This window comes from Oncorhynchus masou, unplaced genomic scaffold, assembly GCF_036934945.1.
Source record: "Oncorhynchus masou masou isolate Uvic2021 unplaced genomic scaffold, UVic_Omas_1.1 unplaced_scaffold_5368, whole genome shotgun sequence".
Classification (NCBI taxonomy): domain Eukaryota; kingdom Metazoa; phylum Chordata; class Actinopteri; order Salmoniformes; family Salmonidae; genus Oncorhynchus; species Oncorhynchus masou.
The window spans coordinates 1-13,700 of NW_027011779.1; the positions used below are offsets into that span (position 1 = coordinate 1).

The 13,700-nt window shown below is 52.4% G+C and overlaps 1 protein-coding gene and 1 long non-coding RNA gene across 2 annotated transcripts; both read left to right on the top strand.

Annotated features, from left to right (window-relative positions):
* The first annotated feature begins 2,764 nt into the window (after nt 1-2,764).
* Nucleotides 2,765-9,611, top strand: LOC135535956 (leucine-rich repeat and calponin homology domain-containing protein 4-like). Its single transcript, XM_064962360.1, has 4 exons — nt 2,765-3,576; nt 3,783-3,897; nt 9,197-9,303; nt 9,403-9,611. The coding sequence occupies exons 1-4, from the start codon at nt 3,454-3,456 to the stop codon at nt 9,460-9,462; spliced, it is 405 nt and encodes a 134-aa protein (XP_064818432.1). The 5' UTR covers nt 2,765-3,453; the 3' UTR covers nt 9,463-9,611.
* A 1,593-nt stretch (nt 9,612-11,204) lies between these two features.
* LOC135535957 (uncharacterized) lies at nt 11,205-13,204 on the top strand. The gene is made up of 3 exons (XR_010454913.1): nt 11,205-11,301; nt 12,705-12,776; nt 13,151-13,204. It is a non-coding gene; the product is annotated as an uncharacterized LOC135535957 (long non-coding RNA).
* Nucleotides 13,205-13,700: the final 496 nt, after the last annotated feature.

Sequence of the window (13,700 nt, forward strand, 5' to 3'; positions counted from 1 at the left end):
CCTACCGGCTTGTACAGCCGCCGACTACCGAGACCTACTACCGAGACCTACTACCGAGACCTATCGGCTTATACAGTCGCTGACTACCGAGACCTACTACCGAGACCTATCGGCTTATATGGTCGCTGACTACCGAGACCTACTACCGAGACCTACCGGCTTGTACAGCCGCTGACTACCGAGACCTACTACCGAGACCTCGACCGAGAACTACCGGCTTGTACAGCCGCTGACTACCGAGACCTACTACCGAGACCTATCGGCTTATACAGTCGCTGACTACCGAGACCTACTACCGAGACCTACTACCGAGACCTATCGGCTTATACAGTCGCTGACTACAGAGACCTACTACCGAGACCTACCGGCTTGTACAGCCGCTGACTACCGAGACCTACTACCGAGACCTCGACCGAGAACTACCGGCTTGTACAGCCGCTGACTACCGAGACCTACTACCGAGACCTCGAGCCCCGTACCCTCGCAGATAGTAAAGACCCCGTACCGTACCCTCGCCGATAGTAAAGACCCGTACCGTACCCTCGCCGATAGTAAAGACCCGTACCGTACCCTCGCCGATAGTAAAGACCCGTACCGTACCCTCGCCGATAGTAAAGACCCGTACCGTACCCTCGCCGATAGTAAAGACTCCGTACCGTACCCTCGCCGATAGTAAAGACTCCGTACCGTACCCTCGCAGATAGTAAAGACCCGTACCGTAGCCTCGCAGATAGTAAAGTACCGTACCCTCGCAGATAGTAAAGTACCGTACCCTCGCAGATAGTAAAGACCCCGTACCGTACCCTCGCAGATAGTAAAGACCCGTACCGTATCCTCGCCGATAGTAAAGACCCCGTACCGTACCCTCGCCGATAGTAAAGACCCCGTACCGTACCCTCGCCGATAGTAAAGACCCCGTACCGTACCCTCGCCGATAGTAAAGTACTGTACCCTCGCAGATAGTAAAGACCCCGTACCGTACCCTTGCAGATAGTAAAGACCCGTACCGTACCCTCGCAGATAGTAAAGACCCGTACCGTACCCTCGCAGATAGTAAAGACCCGTACCGTATCCTCACAGATAGTAAAGACCCGTACCCTCGCCGATAGTAAAGACCCGTACCGTACCCTCGCAGATAGTAAAGACCCGTACCGTATCCTCACAGATAGTAAAGACCCGTACCGTACCCTCGCAGATAGTAAAGACCCGTACCGTATCCTCACAGATAGTAAAGACACGTACCCTCGCCGATAGTAAAGACCCGTACCGTACCCTTGCAGATAGTAAAGACCCGTTCCGTACCCTTGCAGATAGTAAAGACCCGTACCGTACCCTTGCAGATAGTAAAGACCCGTACCGTACCCTCGCAGATAGTAAAGACCCGTACCGTACCCTCGCAGATAGTAAAGACCCGTACCGTACCCTTGCAGATAGTAAAGACCCGTACCGTACCCTTGCAGATAGTAAAGACCCCGTACCGTACCCTCGCAGATAGTAAAGACCCGTACCGTACCCTTGCAGATAGTAAAGACCCGTACCGTACCCTTGCAGATAGTAAAGACCCGTACCCTCGCAGATAGTAAAGACCCGTACCGTACCCTCGCAGATAGTAAAGACCCGTACCGTATCCTCACAGATAGTAAAGACCCGTACCGTACCCTCGCAGATAGTAAAGACCCGTACCGTATCCTCACAGATAGTAAAGACCCGTACCCTCGCCGATAGTAAAGACCCGTACCGTACCCTTGCAGATAGTAAAGACCCGTTCCGTACCCTTGCAGATAGTAAAGACCCGTGCCGCACCCTTGCAGATAGTAAAGACCCGTACCGTACCCTCGCAGATAGTAAAGACCCGTACCGTACCCTTGCAGATAGTAAAGACCCGTACCCTCGCAGATAGTAAAGACCCGTACCGTACCCTTGCAGATAGTAAAGATCCGTACCGTACCCTCGCAGATAGTAAAGACCCGTACCCTCGCAGATAGTAAAGACCCGTACCGTACCCTTGCAGATAGTAAAGACCCGTACCGTACCCTTGCAGATAGTAAAGATCCGTCCCGTACCCTCGCAGATAGTAAAGACCCGTACCCTCGCAGATAGTAAAGACCCGTACCGTACCCTTGCAGATAGTAAAGACCCGTTCCGTACCCTTGCAGATAGTAAAGACCCCGTACCGTACCCTCGCAGATAGTAAAGACCCGTACCATACCCTTGCAGATAGTAAAGATCCGTACCGTACCCTCGCAGATAGTAAAGACCCGTACCCTCGCAGATAGTAAAGACCCGTACCGTACCCTTGCAGATAGTAAAGACCCGTACCGTACCCTTGCAGATAGTAAAGATCCGTACCGTACCCTCGCAGATAGTAAAGACCCGTACCCTCGCAGATAGTAAAGACCCGTACCGTACCCTTGCAGATAGTAAAGACCCGTACCGTACCCTTGCAGATAGTAAAGACCCCGTACCGTACCCTCGCAGATAGTAAAGACCCGTACCGTACCCTTGCAGATAGTAAAGATCCGTGCCGTACCCTCGCAGATAGTAAAGACCCGTACCGTACCCTTGCAGATAGTAAAGACCCGTACCGTACCCTTGCAGATAGTAAAGACCCCGTACCGTACCCTTGCAGATAGTAAAGACCCCGTACCGTACCCTCGCAGATAGTAAAGACCCATTACCGTACCCTTGCAGATAATAAAGATCCGTACCGTACCCTTGCAGATAGTAAAGACCCGTACCGTACCCTTGCAGATAGTAAAGACCCGCACCGTACCCTCGCCCACAAATATAGAACATGCACCACATAGTTCCCTTTTCCTCTTGAACATTTACTGAACAAAGACATTTTTCTTCAATATTTTATTTATCGAGTATTTATGCCTATTGCGAACAGTAGCTTAATGTTTTTGCGTAATAACAAAAAAATGTCAAACAATAAACCTGAACTGACACCTTGGGTATGCTTTTATGAAAATACACTGTACAATTCGGCTACTACCCTTGAATAATGTATTGAACAATTGTACTTTTTTTTCTTGAGCGTCGAGGCCTCTATTCATTTGAAAAGGCTTATTGGACTGTAACTAATAACGCAACAAAGTTTGGGAAGATGGAAGTACTCGTTGTCCAGTTGTTATGAGGTTGTAATCGCCTACTTTGTCTTTCGCTTGCAACACTGTTGAGAAACAGAAGTCCGCTGTGCCAGGTTTCAGGCAGCCCTAAAGCCTTGTCTTACACTGCCATGTCAGACACAGATAACACAAGGGAAAAACCTCACTGTTGATATGAATTCCACAAGTCTTATACCTTTATGGATGTTAGTTTTTTTTAATGCATTGGTCTGTTCTTTATTCAAACCGCACGCCACCCACGGATATAACCACGGGGGACTGCGGGTTTTGAGTCAACCCACGCATCACCAGTGTGTGGAGTGTGTGTGTGTGCTGAATACTGATGTGTGTGTGGTTTTCTCCCGGCAGTCTGTCGGACCATGAGCTGTTCTCAGGTCAGTTTGGAGGTTTGGACTCTGGCTTCAACAGTGTGGACAGCGGCAGCAAGAGATGGTCTGGGAACGAGGTGAGACAACATCCGAGTTTCATTTGTGGTGTTACTATCTCTGTGTGTGTGTCTACCTTGAGTGAAGAACAGTGGTACTACCATCTGTCGTAATGATTGCCCGAAATCAAGTAGATGTTTTTATACAGACGTCTTAAAACCTTACGAAGGTCAAATGTGTCAGACCCTACTTGTCTCACTTTCTCCTTGCCGACCTGTGTCTCCAGTCTGCAGACGACTTCTCAGAGCGGTCCCTGCGTATGGCTGAGCTCACCAGAGATCAGAGGAACCTGGAGGAGGAGGTGGAGGACGACTCTTCTCTCACAGAGACCCCAGACACGGGTGAGCAGTGGGCTCAAACTACCCCCCCCCTCCAGTGGGCTCTAACTAACCCCCCTCCAGTGGGCTCTAACTAACCCCCCTCCAGTGGGCTCTAACTAACCCCCTCCAGTGGGCTCTAACTAACCCCCCCAGTGGGCTCTAACTACCCCCCTCCAGTGGGCTCTAACTAACCCCCCTCCAGTGGGCTCTAACTAACCCCCCTCCAGTGGGCTCTAACTAACCCCCTCCAGTGGGCTCTAACTAACCCCCCTCCAGTGGGCTCAAACTAACCCCCCTCCAGTGGGCTCAAACTAACCCCCTCTTCCAGTGGGCTCAAACTAACCCCCCTCCAGTGGGCTCAAACTAACCCCCCTCCAGTGGGCTCAAACTAACCCCCCTCCAGTGGGCTCAAACTAAACCCCCTCTCCGGTGGGCTCAAACTAACCCCCTCTCCGGTGGGCTCTAACTAACCAACCCCCTCCGGTGGGCTCTAACTAACCCCCTCCGGTGGGCTCTAACTAACCCCTCTCCGGTGGGCTCTAACTACCCCCTCCAGTGGGTTCTAACTAACCCCCTCCAGTGGGCTCTAACTAACCCCTCCAGTGGGCTCTAACTACCCCCCCCAGTGGGCTCAATCACCCCCCCCCCCAGTGGTTTCTAACTACCCTCCAGTGGCCTCTAACTAACCTCCAGTGGGCCCCTCCCCCAGTGGGCTCTAACTAACCTCCGGTGGGCTCTAACTAACTCCCCTCCGGTGGCCTCTAACTACCTAACCCCAGTGTGCTCTAACTACCCCCCTCCAGTGGGCCTAGACTAACCCCCCTCCAGTGGGCTCTAACTAACCCCTCCCCAGTGGGCTCTAACTAACTAACCCTCCAGTGGGCTCTAACTAACTAACCCCCCCCTGTGGGCTCTAACCAACTAACCCCCTCTGCGGGCTCTAATCTTAACCCCCCCCTCCCCCAGTGGGCTCTTAACTAACCCTCCAGTGGGCCTAACTAACCCCTCCAGTGGGCTCTAACTAACCCCCCTCCAGTGGGCTCTAACTAACCCTCCTCCAGTGGCCTCTCCTCCAGTGGGCTCTAACTAACTAACCCCCCCCCTGTGGGCTCTAATTCAACTAACCCCCCAGTGGGTTTCAATCAACCCCCTCCCCAGTGGGCTCTAATCAACCCCCCTCCAGTGGGCTCTAACTAACCCCCCTCCAGTGGGCTCTAACTAACCCCCCTCCAGTGGGCTCTAACTAACCCCCTCCCCTCCAGTGGGCTCTAACTACCCCCCTCCCCCAGTGGGCTCTAACTAACCCCCCTCCCCCTAACTATTTCTGACTGGTCTCCTAGCGACGCGACCTAGTGATTCATGTCCTCTAATCAAGATTCACAGCATTGATACACCTTTCAAAACCATGACAAATTTGTTGTACAACTGAAATGTCTTCAACTGAGATGTGTCTTCCGCATTTAACCCAACCCCTCTGAATCCGAGAGGTGCAGGGGGCTGCCTTAATCAACATTCACGTCTTCAGCACCCAGGGAACAGTGGGTTAACTGCCTTGTTCAGGGGCAGAACGACAGATTTTTACCTTGTCAGCTCGGGGATTCCATCCAGCAACCTTTCGGTTACCGCCCCTACGCTCTAACCACTGGGCTACCTGCCGTCCCTACACTCTAACCACTGGGCTACCTGCCGTCCCTACACTCTAACCACTGGGCTACCTGCCGTCCCTACACTCTAACCACTGGGCTACCTGCCGTCCCTACACTCTAACCACTGGGCTACCTGCCGTCCCTACACTCTAACCACTGGGCTACCTGCCGTCCCTACACTCTAACCACTGGGCTACCTGCCTCGCCTACACTCTAACCACTGGGCTACCTGCCGTCCCTACACTCTAACCACTAGGCTACCTGCCTCCCCTACACTCTAACCACTAGGCTACCTGCCGTCCCTACACTCTAACCACTGGGCTACCTGCCTCGCCTACACTCTAACCACTGGGCTACCTGCCTCGCCTACACTCTAACCACTGGGCTACCTGCCGTCCCTACACTCTAACCACTAGGCTACCTGCCTCCCCTACACTCTAACCACTAGGCTACCTGCCTCCCCTACACTCTAACCACTAGGCTACCTGCCACCTCTACACTCTAACCACTAGGCTACCTGCCTCCCCTACACTCTAACCACTAGGCTACCTGCCACCTCTACACTCTAACCACTAGGCTACCTACCGCCCCTACACTCTAACCACTAGGCTACCTGCCGCCCCTACACTCTAACCACTAGGCTACCTACCGCCCCTACACTCTAACCACTGGGCTACCTGCCACCTCTACACTCTAATCACTAGGCTACCTACCGCCCTTACACTCTAACCACTAGGCTACCTACCGCCCCTACACTCTAACCACTGGGCTACCTGCCGCCTCTACACTCTAACCACTAGGCTACCTGTCACCTCTACACTCTAACCACTAGGCTACCTACCGCCCCTACACTCTAACCACTAGGCTACCCTGCCACCTCTACACTCTAACCACTGGGCTACCTGCCACCTCTACACTCTAACCACTGGGCTACCTGCCACCTCTACACTCTAACCACTAGGCTACCTGCCACCCCTACACTCTAACCACTAGGCTACCTACCACCTCTACACTCTAACCACTAGGCAACCTACCACCTCTACACTCTAACCACTAGGCTACCTGCCACCCCTACACTCTAACCACTAGGCTACCTGCTCCCTCTACACTCTAACCACTAGGCTACCTGCCACCTCTACACTCTAACCACTAGGCTACCTGCCACCTCTACACTCTAACCACTAGGCTACCTGCCACCTCTACACTCTAACCACTAGGCTACCTGCCACCTCTACACTCTAACCACTAGGCTACCCTGCCACCTCTACACTCTAACCACTGGGCTACCTGCCACCTCTACACTCTAACCACTAGGCTACCTGCCACCTCTACACTCTAACCACTAGGCTACCTGCCACCTCTACACTCTAACCACTAGGCTACCTGCCACCTCTACACTCTAACCACTAGGCTACCCTGCCACCTCTACACTCTAACCACTGGGCTACCTGCCACCCCTACACTCTAACCACTAGGCTACCTGCTCCCTCTACACTCTAACCACTAGGCTACCTGCCACCCCTACACTCTAACCACTAGGCTACCTGCCACCTCTACACTCTAACCACTAGGCTACCTGCCACCTCTACACTCTAACCACTAGGCTACCTGCCACCTCTACACTCTAACCACTAGGCTACCTGCCACCTCTACACTCTAACCACTAGGCTACCTACCGCCCCTACACTCTAACCACTAGGCTACCTGCCACCTCTACACTCTAACCACTAGGCTACCTACCGCCCCTACACTCTAACCACTAGGCTACCTGCCACCTCTACACTCTAACCACTAGGCTACCTACCGCCCCTACACTCTAACCACTAGGCTACCTACCGCCCCTACACTCAAACCACTAGGCTACCTACCGCCCCTACACTCTAACCACTGGGCTACCTGCCACCTCTACACTCTAATCACTAGGCTACCTACCGCCCTTACACTCTAACCACTAGGCTACCTACCGCCCCTACACTCTAACCACTGGGCTACCTGCCGCCTCTACACTCTAACCACTAGGCTACCTGTCACCTCTACACTCTAACCACTAGGCTACCTACCGCCCCTACACTCTAACCACTAGGCTACCCTGCCACCTCTACACTCTAACCACTGGGCTACCTGCCACCTCTACACTCTAACCACTGGGCTACCTGCCACCTCTACACTCTAACCACTAGGCTACCTGCCGCCCCTACACTCTAACCACTAGGCTACCTACCACCTCTACACTCTAACCACTAGGCTACCTACCACCTCTACACTCTAACCACTAGGCTACCTGCCACCCCTACACTCTAACCACTAGGCTACCTGCTCCCTCTACACTCTAACCACTAGGCTACCTGCCACCTCTACACTCTAACCACTAGGCTACCTGCCACCTCTACACTCTAACCACTAGGCTACCTGCCACCTCTACACTCTAACCACTAGGCTACCTGCCACCTCTACACTCTAACCACTAGGCTACCCTGCCACCTCTACACTCTAACCACTGGGCTACCTGCCACCTCTACACTCTAACCACTAGGCTACCTGCCACCTCTACACTCTAACCACTAGGCTACCTGCCACCTCTACACTCTAACCACTAGGCTACCTGCCACCTCTACACTCTAACCACTAGGCTACCCTGCCACCTCTACACTCTAACCACTGGGCTACCTGCCACCCCTACACTCTAACCACTAGGCTACCTGCTCCCTCTACACTCTAACCACTAGGCTACCTGCCACCCCTACACTCTAACCACTAGGCTACCTGCCACCTCTACACTCTAACCACTAGGCTACCTGCCACCTCTACACTCTAACCACTAGGCTACCTGCCACCTCTACACTCTAACCACTAGGCTACCTGCCACCTCTACACTCTAACCACTGGGCTTCCTACCGCCCCTACACTCTAACCACTAGGCTACCTGCCACCTCTACACTCTAACCACTAGGTTACCTACCACCTCTACACTCGAACCACTGGGCTACCTACCGCCCCTACACTCTAACCACTAGGCTACCTACCGTCCCTACACTCTAACCACTAGGCTACCTGCCACCTCTACACTCTAACCACTAGGTTACCTACCACCTCTACACTCTAACCACTGGGCTACCTACCACCTCTACACTCTAACCACTAGGCTACCTACCACCTCTACACTCTAACCACTGGGCTACCTACCACCTCTACACTCTAACCACTGGGCTACCTACCGCCCCTACACTCTAACCACTAGGCTACCTACCGTCCCTACACTCTAACCACTAGGCTACCTACCACCTCTACACTCTAACCACTAGGTTACCTACCACCTCTACACTCTAACCACTGGGCTACCTACCACCTCTACACTCTAACCACTGGGCTACCTACCGCCCCTACACTCTAACCACTAGGCTACCTGCCACCTCTACACTCTAACGACTGGGCTACCTACCGCCCCTACACTCTAACCACTGGGCTACCTACCTCCTCTACACTCTAACCACTGGGCTACCTACCTCCTCTACACTCTAACCACTGGGCTACCTACCGCCCCACTCACTGAGGAAAGGGATAAAGGGAAAGTCGTATCCTCAGACATTCTCTAATGTTATTTTACTGTCTGTAATCTCTCTCCCCGGTCCTCCTCCTCTTTCCTCTCTCTCTCTCTCTCTCTTTGGTTTTCACAGTGAATGGGGAGGCCAAGCGGGTGGATTTCATAGACCGCAGGGGCACCGAGGAGAAAGAAGACTGCAGGGCGAATCGTCCCGCTCCCCCCCTCACAGCGCCCCCGCAGGTTAGGAGGACACCTTTTTATATGTGTTTTTATAAACTCTTATGAAGAGCGGGTGTGTGTGTGTGTGTGTATCTAACAATGACATGGTGGTGTTCTCAGGAGAACACAGCGGAATCCTCACCACCACCCCAAACACAAGACTCTTCTAGAAGCAGGTAAGACACACACACACACACACACACCCCACAGGAGGTTGGTGGCACCTTAATTGGGGAGGACGGGCTCTTGGTAATGACTGGAGTGGAATCAATGGAATGATATCAACAACATCAAACACGGTTTCCATGGTTTCCATTTGTTTGATGCCATTCCATTCGCTCCCTTCCCGACATTTATTACGAGCCGTCCCTCCCTCACCAGCCTCCTGTGGCACACACACACACACACACACACACACACACATACACAGGCCATTGATACTGCATAAAGGATACATCACACAAGGGTGATTGTGATGCTTGTGTGTGTCAGTGCCAATTTTTCTATTCGACTGTGTTCCTGCAACAGTTCCCACTGTGGATTCAGTAGTTTGACTGACTGGCTGGCTGTGTGTACACAGTCTCATACACAGCAACCGTCCGTCAGTGTTTTCAGATTGAAAAGGACAGCTAGTCTTTTGATCACACTCTCTCTCCCTGCCTTGTTTTACAAGGTCAGCCTCTCTCAGGAGTGTTTGGGGGGAGCTGGGAAAGTCAACAGGACGGTGGTTCCCATTACTAACACCACTGACTGACACAACCAGAGGAACACACACACACCCCTCCCCCTTCCCCCCCACAGCCAATCGGAAGCCATCAAATATTTGCCATTTATATATATATTTTTTATTACATTTTTGACATCTTAAATAAAGAAGTTAAACCCTCATCTCAATATTACATTTTTTTTTTCATTTTGTCAAGAGTTTTAAAATAAATCAAATGGTTTACAGTATAATTTATTTGTAATCTTTGGTTATAGATCAGGTTTTTGACCTTCTCATTTGAGTACATTTTATATACAGTGAGGCAAATAAATAATAAATACACATTTTCCACCATAATACCAAATACATTCATAAAAATCCTACAATGTGATTTTCTGAATTTTTTCCCCTCTAATTTGTCTGTCATAGTTGAAGTGTACCCATGATGAAAATTACAGGCCTCTCATCTTTTATGGGAGAACTTGCACAATTGGTGGCTGACTAAATACTTTTTTGCCCCACTCATATTTAAAAATAAATAAAAAAACAGTCAAGAAGTTGCAATGTGTTAACACCTCCTATATCTCAATATAACGTATATTTGTAAAAAGAAATGGACAAGATTTTGAATATTTTTGAATCTGTGGTTAAAGATGGTGTCAGGTGTCCATTCCATTCATCTGTGGTTTGTTGGGTTGGCTGCAGTACTGGTTATGGGTGTCTCTAAATCCCGTCCTGGGGACAGCAAGTGGCACGCTTCTGTCTTTTTTGTGTGCCCCTAGATTTACACAGCTGACTCAAATAATCACATTTTGATGAAGGAGTTGATTATCTGAATCAGCAATGGGGTGGAGTCCCGGTACAGTGAGGAAAAGGCCATTGACACTTATGTGACATCACGCCACGACAGCCAACCGCTGGCCAGCTTTCACTTGAATTAGGATGCTACGTTGATGCGTAACGATAACATGACATCACACAGTATTTGGTGTTTGTTCAGTCAACACTCCATTTTTTGCTACCTTCCACCTCTACTTCCACCTCTACCTTCCACCCCTCTTTCACTGTGCTTTTCTACGCTCACCCTCTGTCTCTCTCTGTCTCTCTCTCTCCTCTCTCTCTCTCTGTCTCTCTCCCACTCTCTGTCTCTCTCTCTCCCCCCGGTCCACTGTCAGTGTGAGGTAGGGAGGGGGCCTGTCACACCCGCCTCTCCAGTCCCACCCTGGAGGAGAGGAGGAGACCAGGTACCCTGCTCATCTGGCAGGGAGGGAGAGAATCCATCAGCAGAGAGACAACACGGCCAGAGACAATGGGTGAGGAAGGGGAGACAACGGGTGAGGAGGGGGAGTCAGGACCCAGTAGCAGCAGATTGGTCAGAGACAACGGGTAGGGAAGGGGAGAGACAACGGGTAGGGGAAGGGGAGAGACAACGGGTAGGGAAGGGGAGAGACAACGGTGGGGAAGGGGGAGACAACGGGTGGGGAGGGGGAGAGACAACGGGTAGGGAAGGGGGAGACAACGGGGTGGGGAGGGGGAGAGACAACGGGTGGGGAGGGGGAGAGACAACGGGGTGGGGAGGGGGGGAGAGACAACGGGTGGGGAGGGGGAGAGACAACGGGTGGGGAGGGGGGAGACAACGGGTGGGGAGGGGGAGAGACAACGGGTGGGGAGGGGGGGAGACAACGGGTGGGGAGGGGGGGAGAGACAACGGGTGGGGAGGGGGGGGAGAGACAACGTGGGTGGGGAGGGGGAGAGACAACGGGGTGGGGAGGGGGAGAGACAACGGTGGGGAGGGGGAGGGAGAGACAACGGGTGGGGGAGGGGAGACAACGGTGGGGAGGGGGAGGGAGAGACAACGGGTGGGGAGGGACAACGGGTGGGAGGGGGAGAGACAACGGTGGGGAGGGGGGAGAGACAACGGGTGGGGAGGGGGGAGAGACAACGGGTGGGGAGGGGGGGGAGAGACAACGGGTGGGGAGGGGGGGGGGGAGAGACAACGGGTGGGGGGGGGGGGAGACAACGGGTGGGGAGGGGGAGGATGTGGGTGGGGGAGGGGGGAGAGACAACGGGTGGGAAGGGGAGAGGGGAGGGAAGGGAGAGACAACGGGTGGGGAAGGGGGAGAGACAACGGGTAGGGGAAGGGGGGACGGGGGGAGAGAGAGACAACGGGTAGGGGAGACAACGGATTGGGGAGAGACAACGGGTGGGGAAGGGAGACAACGGGTAGGGAAGGGGAGAGACAACGGGTGGGGAGGGGGGAGAGACAACGGGTAGGGAAGGGAGGGAGAGACAACGGGGGGGAGGGGGAGAGACAACGGGGGGGAGGGGGAGAGACAACGGGTGGGGAAGGGGAGAGACAACGGGTGGGGAGGGGGTCCTTTCAACAAAGGAAGCTGGCTGTTAATGCTGACACAAACCCATATACTTTAAAAAGCTGTGATCATTGGGTTTAAAAAACAACAACATTTAAAGAGGACAATCAACAGAGTTGGTAGAACAAAATGTAACAAATAAATCCCACCCCATTAAAGTTTATATTTTTTAAGGTCATTGTAACATCTAATCTATTAAGAACCAGCTGCTCTTCAACTAGTGTGGTGAAGGACTGAAAATTTCCCTATTTCAAACGTTGGACGAAATGGCAGTTGAAAGACAACTTTATATGGAAACAACCACCTTTCCATTTCATATCTGATTTCTAAACATCTCCTTCCAGTTTACTGAAGATTACAACGGCCAAAACAGGAAGTAATGTGGCGACGTTGTCACAGACAGGAAGTAGCTCGAGGTAAGAGACCTTAAATCTTACATGAACCAAACTAGTCCAGGGAGAGAAAAGAGAGAACACTTTTCCTGCCCGAATTGAAGCATGAGATGTGTGAAATGTTCATTTAGGCTGCATTTAGACAGGCAACCCAAGTCAAAAAAAATAATCTTCCAGCAGTTGGTCTTTGGACCAATCACATCCGATATTTTTCAGAGCTGATCTGATTGGTCAAAAGACCAATCAGTTGGTAAAAGATCAGAATTGGTCTGTCTGTCTAAGCGCTGGCGTATTTCTTTTGTCAAAGTCTTCGGTTCTGTTTATTAGTACATGCATGAGCACCGTGCCTGATTTGTGGTTTGGGTATTTTCTTTCTGAACATGCTCTGTCTCCCCTAGTGGTAGCTCTCCAGAGAACAACCACTCCCAGAACGGGCTCAGACAACGATGCGCTGTCTTTCATGAAGCTCTTTACACTTTCATCTCTCTTGTAATATATATTTTTTAACTTTATTTTGTCATGATGGGAATTGTGTTACTATTTAGTATCAGCAGTATAATTCATAGCCCGGTCCCAGGTCGTCCCCTCCTATAGCCCGTCCTGTCGTCTCTCCCCCAGCTCGGGTCCCAGGTCGTCTCCCCATCCTATAGCCCGGTCCCAGGTCGCCTCTTCCTCTCTATAGCCCGGTCCCAGGTCTCCCTCCTCCTATAGCCCGGTCCCAGGTCGTCTCCTCCCCCTAGCCCGGTCCCAGGTCCTCCTATAGCCCGGTCCCAGGTCGTCTCCTCCTATAGCCTGTCCCAGGTCGCCTCCCCTTTAGCCCGGTCCCAGGTGCTTTAGCCCGGTCCCAGGTCGTAGCCCGGTCCCAGGTCGTCCTCCTCCTATAGCCCGGTCCCAGGTCCGCCCGGTCCCAGGTCTCCTCCTCCCCTATAGCTCCGGTCCCAGGTCGTC